The sequence below is a fragment of the Poecilia formosa genome, unplaced genomic scaffold, assembly GCF_000485575.1.
Source record: "Poecilia formosa unplaced genomic scaffold, Poecilia_formosa-5.1.2 Scaffold94, whole genome shotgun sequence".
Lineage (NCBI taxonomy): Eukaryota > Metazoa > Chordata > Actinopteri > Cyprinodontiformes > Poeciliidae > Poecilia > Poecilia formosa.
In genome coordinates, this window is record NW_006800033.1 from 1,929,544 (window position 1) to 1,937,836 (window position 8,293).

Below are 8,293 nucleotides of genomic sequence, written 5' to 3' on the forward strand. Positions count from 1 at the left end.
GATCATGCTGCGTGTAATGAACTTGTATATGAGTTTCATATTAAATATAGAAGTATTTTAGACATAAGAATCGAGATTCACTCTTCATTACCTGAGTACATTATTCATCCAACTCAGAGTTCATGGTGATGCAGACATCTATAACAAAAGAGATGCTGAAAATTCCATTTATACACAAATTTAGAGCTAATATGCTATGAAACTAAAAAGCATGATGTCACTCTTTTGAATGAGACTTAGTGGAACCAGGGCACCTGTTAAAGGTCAAGTGCAATGCTGTGTGTGATGTACATCTTATTCTAATAGTTTTTAGCTCAATTCAGTAAGAGTACAACAGAGAGCAAGAGAAAGAAAGGGTCAGGGGAAAAATGGGATAATGGCAAATGTAACAGAGAAATGAAATGGACTCTGATGCATTGGGGAGACAAGAAAATTACCTCAGCTCCACTTCAATTACCAAGCAAGTTTTAAAGAAAAAAAAAAAAGACCTCGATTAGGTCGTTAAGCACCTTGCAATTCCAGGAGTGAGGGCACCAGCTGCTAATGCAAGGTGAGAAATTATTGCTGTTAGGATCTGATCATGCTAGTCTTCTTAATTAAGGAGCCGTGTCAAATTAAATGTGTGTGATCTCATTCAGCTTCTACTCCTGCTTGTGCTCTTAAAGCTATATAAGGAGACACATCATGGTCCATGTCTGGTCCCTTGCACTCCTTTTTAACATCTGCTTACTTACTCCCTATAAATACATAGGGTGCTGTTGCCAAGGTAACAACTCTTTGGAGAGTTGGCCACCTGAATTTCAGATGGTGCAGAAATGGAGGGTGAAGTGAGGTGTGTTGACAGTGGGAGAATTAGAAATCCCCCTTTAAACCACTGATTTCTGTCAGTAAGCAAAGGATTTATTGTCCTAACGCAGACAACGGCACAGACTGGTTTACAGCTGAGGATTCAGAAAACATTTTCTCTACTGAGTCGATTTCTCATCTCAAACTGTGCACAATGTTCAAACCACTGATGGGATTACAGTCGATACAGATCTGACGAGTGAATGTTGTAAGAAGGATGTAATTTCAAACTACCGGTACTCTGACATGCGTGAGCGAGTTCACTCTTTCGCATAAGCTGTTTTACAGAACATTCAGAACATATTCTACGTGTTGTAAAGATATTTAGCGCCATGTTACCAAGGTTTTTAATAATACACTGCCCTCTAGCGGCAATAGCAAGGAATGTCAGCCGTTTTGAAATATAAAGTTAGAGCAATGAATGCCAGTAGGCGTGAAGATAATTTTATTTGAAAATACTAATTTGTATTAAAGCATTCCAAAAGTACAATAATCTTTCAAATATATAAATGAGGATACCATAAAAAGTGTACAATAGAGATTCTCTTTATTATAGTGCATTTATTCGGTGTTACAGGACAAGGTTTTTTTTTAATTATTTAAAAAAAAGCATAAAAATGAGATAAAGAAATATGAACACAAGTCTTTTGTACAGAAATGATGCTGCAAATTAAAGCTTCAGATCTGACCAAATAAGATGATAAAAGACATCAAGTTAACACTTTAATAACAGTTTATTATAATTTCAAATTCTTTCCATTTACGTTTTCAACTGGACTAAACCGTTGTAAGATATACTGTGACGCAAGTACAAAGATATTACAACGTAAAAAAAAAATAATAATAATGATCCCAAAACATTGAAATATCCAGTTGTAGAAAAAAAAAAAAAAAAAAGGAACCTGAAGCTCCCTTCTGAGGTCAGTGTAACATAACTGTGCAGGCATCTTCACTCAGTGTGTACTGTTCAAGATTGATTTCATTTCTCATAGCAGAGGACTTTGGGACAAATTGGAGTGACTACTCTGGTTAAACTAACTGGCACATTCAACTATCTGCTGGTGTAGAGCAATGGAGAGTGTTACTGCATGCGAGTTCACTGCCATGGCCGAGAGATAAAACAGCCGTCATCACACAAGTCCGTATTGTGCAAGCTGATGTGGCTGTAAAATACGGTAAAATCATTTCTTGTAAATGAGCAGAGGAAGTAACTCTGCCCTGAAGCAAGAAGCTTGAAGCACTAAATATGTATTTGTAAGGCTGATTTATACACTTCCTATTCAACATGTACCGTCTAACACAGTAATAACGAAAACTAAAAAAAAAAAAAAAAGGAACTTGCAAACCTCCTAATGCAGACACATCCAAAACAGAACATAATGAGACTTTTCTGCAACTAACTTGGTCCCGAGAAGGTTAAACTCAAAAGGACAGCACACCCAGCAGCTCAGACTAAGATAAACCAGGAAATGCATGAAGAAACCCCCCCTCCCCCCAAAAAACCCAATAACAATAGAATAGCTATAATCATCAGACCCTAACCAATGAACTACTGTACTTACAAGAGCAAATGAAGTCTACTTCTAAATAAAGAGCCAGAGTGGGAGCAAGTTGTCATAGCAGTTGGCTCTGTGGAGCTGAAACCCACACAAGCCTTAAGGTTACGAACCATGCAATAGTTAACACTCCTCCATATATGTAAACATGCGCTGCAACATTTATTGCCGTCACCAGATCCAGTCGCAGTGGATCTTTTACACGGAACAAATACGATTTAGTCAAAAGACAAATGAGGCCAAAAAGAAATACTTAATATCAGACACGCGTCTGAACTGAATGGAAGAAGGTTCCGCCCATTAGAACATTCTGACATAAATTGGCACCGAATACATTTACATTCTGATCACTAGAAACCTGCAAACTAGGGAGTTAAAAGATAAAACTAAACGGTTGTTGCGTGCTTTTATGTCTTTGATCTTAAATATATAGCGACATTTAAAATTTTGTTTTCATCCTCAACTGTTCTAGGTTGTTAGATGATACACAAAGCATCTTTTTCTAGGTGAATAAACTGATGTTGGAAAAGCTCCCAGCAAATAAAAAAAGCTGAATTATTACCTTTTGGTTGTTTTTTTTTTTTCTTAGACATTCTTTTTTAGAGGACAGAGCACTCAGCATCGTGCATTGCTTTTTGCTTTACGGATACCAGCAGCCTTTGGGTGTTGCTGGCACTGGAGGAATGAGAAGTGACTGAGAGCTAACTGTGTTCAAGGCACAGCAGGACTGCTGCCACTTCTGCACATTCATTCATTCACTCAAAAATACTTATACAAACACACACATACAGTACACTGATGTAGGGGCGCACTGGCCAAAGCTCCAAAAAAAAATAAAAAATAAAAAATAAAAGAAACTGAGGAAAGAGGAGAGTAAAGAAGTACATCTAGGCCATGTGCAGCCTCCCAAGAAACACTGCAGGCAGAGCTGGCAGATGGAGACGCGGCACAATGGATCACTTTGCGTTCCTTAGCTGGCTCGAAAGCCAGTCCAGACCCTCGTACAGCCCGTCTCCACTGGTAGCGCATGTGGCCTGGATGTACCAGTTACGGTGACGGAGAGAGTGAAGACTCAGCTTATCTGTGATCTCAGCTGCGTTCATGGCGTTTGGCAAATCCTACCAGATAAAAAAAAAAAATCAATAAGATGACGATGAAAACAAAACAAAGGGTCAGATTTTCGCGTGCAAATTTAAGGCAAGTTTTACACTGTCCGATATGAACGGAGAGAATTGGATGCACGTGACCAGCCGAATGTTAAACCTGATTAGACTAGGACAACTGAATTCACTGGTGTTCCTGAATAAGCCATTTAACACGAAACCTGCATAATTAGTCTAATTGTTTTAGACCTTTTAATCAAAAGTGACCAACGAAACACCACCTGAAGAACAACGTTTAGCCTAAACTTAAATATTTGCTAAGTACATTAAGTCACTTTATGAGTTGTGGTCAGGAAAGAAACCTCTGTGGAGGTCCATGTTGGAAGCTAACCTGTTTATTAGCAAACACAAGCAGCACGGCATCCCTCAGTTCATCTTCTGCCAGCATTCGCATCAGCTCCTCCTTTGCTTCGCCCACTCGCTCCCTGTCATTACTGTCCACCACAAAGATAAGGCCTGAAAAGAAGAGGATTTATATGAGGGAGGAAAACAAAGAACTTTCAAATGTAAAGGAAGTTTTAGCAGAAAAGTGCTGGTGCTGAGACGACAGAGTAGAAACATCACATCTCTCACCTTGTGTGTTCTGGAAATAATGCCTCCAGAGGGGCCGGATCTTGTCCTGGCCACCAACATCCCAAACCGTAAAACTGATATTCTTGAATTCCACAGTCTCAACATTAAAACCTTAGAACAAGAAAAAATATATACATATATTTTCAGAGCCGATGTAAAATGTAGGCGTCGAGCTATAAAGTAATAATGAGACGGAAGACGACTCACCGATGGTAGGAATGGTGGTAACGATTTCTCCCAGTTTGAGCTTGTACAGGATGGTGGTCTTACCGGCAGCATCTAGTCCGACCATCAGAATCCGCATCTCTTTCTTTCCAAACAGTCCCTTAAAGAGGCTGGAAAAGTTCCCCATCTTGGTGTACCTGCAGAGACGCACAAAACTGAAGGTTAACGTCTCTAAAATGGCTGGTGGCTAAACAGAACCAGCCTTCAACTAAAACTTACAGATGGTGTCTGTAAGGTATGACCTGTAAATGTACATGATCTTAAATGTCACATCCTCTGGCCCAAATTCATCTTTCGTTTATTTAAAGACGCTTTCAGACAGTTGCTGGTTGTTGTCGTTTCCTGTATTTTTTTTTTGCACATTAATGAAACTGCAAAACACACTTCTGTCATTCGCTTGATTTCCTTGAAGCTGTCGTTGACAAAACAGCAAAAATAATTTGCCTTAAAAGCATTTACTTGAAAAGTATGAAGAAGAAAACCCCCTCATACATTTGCCCCTAGGAAACCCTTGAATACTCAAGGACGAACTTACGAATGAATGGGTTTCATTTCGTTCAGTCAGAAGGTGCCATAAAATATGATATGACACATTTTTTTAAATAAATAAAATAACTTGAGAAATATTTTTCTCCCTTTTGCTTCACAGAGAAGAATTGCACATCATATCTATTGACATGACCATCGTCACTATAATTTCCACAATTAAATCTATAACCACATCCATTCCTTTTGGATCCTACTTCCACTCATGTTCCATAGTGGTGGGTTTTTTTTTATGCAGTTCATTACTGTCTTAGTTACACAAAAGGTACTTTTTAAACCGAGCAAAATAAATAAATAAATAAATATGTATAATGTGTTTCTATGACATCAATATAGGCTAGTATCAATGTTAATGTCCATCTCATCTCTACTGTTGTGTACAAAGGATTTGAGTACAGAAATGTACTTATTAACAAACTGAACTGGGTTAATCACAACTTCCTTAAAGTCCAATCTGATAATAGTCACCTTATCTTTACAAACAGCACCCAGATAACTTCCTCACATTTTTTTTTACCCCACATTTTAACATTTCATTTGACCAGTGAACAATTGCAAAATGACATAAACCACAGCAAAAAATAACGCATTTAAATTCTCGTTTCCCTTCCACGGTTTTGTTGCCGTGTCTTGAAGGTTACATACACAAAGTTTGTGGATAAATCGGGGAAAGCATGTCTAAGCTTGTTTTGCGCTGCTCCATGCTCCAGGTCAAGACTGTAACAGAGATAAGGACCTCAAAGCTGAAGGAAGCAAATTCCTTGAAAATATGCCACAGTGTTCCACACAGACCGCCTGGATTGAGCGCCAAGCTTCTAGTTTTGTTAAAAAGAAACGAAACTCCACGTTCCAGATGCCATACAAAATTTGATGCGACATTCTGCCACTGGTTGTGTTATGCAATGTTCAGAATTGTCAGACTATTTTCTTACAGTATCAGTCAAAGTTAGCAATTTTTTAACAAATCTGCATCAGACCCTACGTAAAACTTAGTTTTATTCCCCATCTTGTTTCTGTATGTGTTTTGGAGGGAACACGTTTGTTTCAACATGTGAAATGTCTAAACAAAGCAGATAAACAATGTCAGCAGTAGTTGTTTTTTTTATTTTTTTATTAATGGTGTCAAGAAGAGTATGAAAATACATTTATATCAGTAAACATGACATACCAGCTATGGCAACAAAATTAAAATCAGATACTGATACTGGTCCACATTTTCATGTCAATGCACTCCTAATAAATATCAAGATTACATGCCAATGGCAACTAAGGACTTCCGATTAGCTAATGACATGAGGCAAACGAACAAGTAAAGGGAGATGCACATCAAGCAAGCTCAAAGAAGCCCACTACAAAGTGTCTGATTCATTTATGTTAAAAATATCACTGTAATTAATGTGGGAGTCCCCTGAGGTGTGTGATAGGTGCCACCCACATAGTAATTCTTAGAAAGCCTTGAAACAACACAGTCACATTAATAGCTGAATTAACCAGTAGGACACACATAAAAAAACTACTGATTCACCTTTAGCTGAAAAAGTAAAAATATTATAAAATGTATTCAAAATAGTTTTTCAAATATGAGTTTTGACAATAGCTTTATTGTTTTGTAAAAGTGAATAAAGTCATGTAATAGCGAAAATTTGAAATATTTTTTTTTTTATATTTTTTATTTCGTAAACTTGTGCCCATTCAAAAATGATGCATCACCCAGAAATCCTTACAATGAGGAAGAATCGGAAAATAATTGCTTTTATCATTCAACAGAGATTCAATTTCAACAAAGGAATCTGCCTTTGGACAGAAATGGGTAAAGTTGCATTTTATAAACTTGTCAGTTCTGTCTGCATTTATAAACGTTTTTCTTTTAGCGGAACACATATCTTAAATAGTTTCACTTTTGTTTAAGTGGCGATCATTTAGGTATAAATGAGAGAAAGCTGATGACTTAAACTGAAACGTAGGAGGAACTCCACTTGTAGCTTTATCATGATATCAAAAAGTGTGAAAATAAACATCTGCATTTTTCTCTACATATTCATAAGCTAAACCTCGTCAGCTGATTACAACCCCCATCGAACCAAATGCTTAGCTAACAAATATATTGCTGCGGTTTGTACATGTGCCAGTACGCTTATCTAGAATTTGTAACTTTAGGATAGACGCAATCTGGAAAGTAAACAGTTTCGAAAACCTATATTATGTGGGCACGCTGATCAAAAAGAGAACAAATTGACTGTTAAAATGACAGCTAACCAGTGTTAGCTTGTTAGCCGACAAGGATCCAGAACTGACAATAAATTACTGGTTACTGTCCAAGGCTTTTTCTGCGAAGCTGCTAAATCAACAAAAACTGGTAAAAATAAAAAATAAAAAAATAAGGGTATATTTAAGGATTAAATGTATGAATGAAAACACAACAAAGCACTCCCGTTGAAGTTAAAAAAAACAGCTAACGAACTCCAAATGTCTGGCTTCGACGCCTAAGAATCATCCGTAATAAAAAACAAACGTGTACAAATACACATTTTTAATAATAGGTTGATAAAGGATTATTTGATAACCGCGATTGTTTAAATATTTGAATAACAAATTTACCTTTGTAGACGTTTCTCGATCTTTCTTCCGTTACAGCTCAACTGGAAAATGGCGATTTCCGGTTGTCGTCATCCTCCCCCGCTTTTTCTTCATAGACGTAATATAAGAATAGACGCCTCATGGTCCGCTCTCGCCTATTGTCGCTGACGAGATTTAGGGCGGCCATCTTGGAGCGGTACACCACTCCACTCAGCGTTACGTGTTTAGCAGGCACAATGACGTATCAGCGCATTTATCAAAACTACATTTATAAACAATTGTATTGTTTAAGTATGTTTTTAATACATAATTCAGCATATTTAAATATGCTTAGTGGCTATAACAATAGAATAGGAATGGAATATTCTGATATTGATGTATGATGAGCATATTACAAAGCACACAGCCGTTCATGATTTATTTAATAAATTATTGAGTAATATCAATACATATTTATATAACTATACAAACAGAAATAAAAAAGGATAATAATGACAAATAAATAATGATTAATACTGAATAATATATAGATATATATATCTATATATATGCATATACATACATATATATAGATATAGATATGTTTTTCAGCCGACGAGTTCTAGCTTCAGAGTGATTCAGCAGCTGAGACTGAGTCCAAAATCCGATGCGAGATTCATCCGTGCTGTGCTGTGAATCCGTCTCTCTTTAAAGATATTTCCCACTTCTTCCTCACATCGTGTCTTTAGGAAACCTTCAAAACAAAAAAGGAAGATTTGGGATGTATCTCACTTTGACAGAGTGAAAGAATTACATATAAATAATAGT

At 36.9% G+C, this 8,293-nt stretch overlaps 1 protein-coding gene across 1 annotated transcript; it reads right to left on the reverse strand.

The window, feature by feature from the left end:
• Positions 1-1,372: 1,372 nt before the first annotated feature.
• On the reverse strand, positions 1,373-7,610 carry LOC103142236 (ADP-ribosylation factor 1-like). Its single transcript, XM_007558185.2, has 5 exons — positions 7,508-7,610; positions 4,346-4,500; positions 4,139-4,249; positions 3,897-4,021; positions 1,373-3,520 (listed from the first exon to the last, which is right to left on the reverse strand). Exons 2-5 carry the CDS (start codon positions 4,488-4,490, stop codon positions 3,359-3,361), a joined length of 543 nt encoding a protein of 180 aa, XP_007558247.1. The 5' UTR covers positions 4,491-4,500; positions 7,508-7,610; the 3' UTR covers positions 1,373-3,358.
• Between the last annotated feature and the right edge of the window lie 683 nt (positions 7,611-8,293).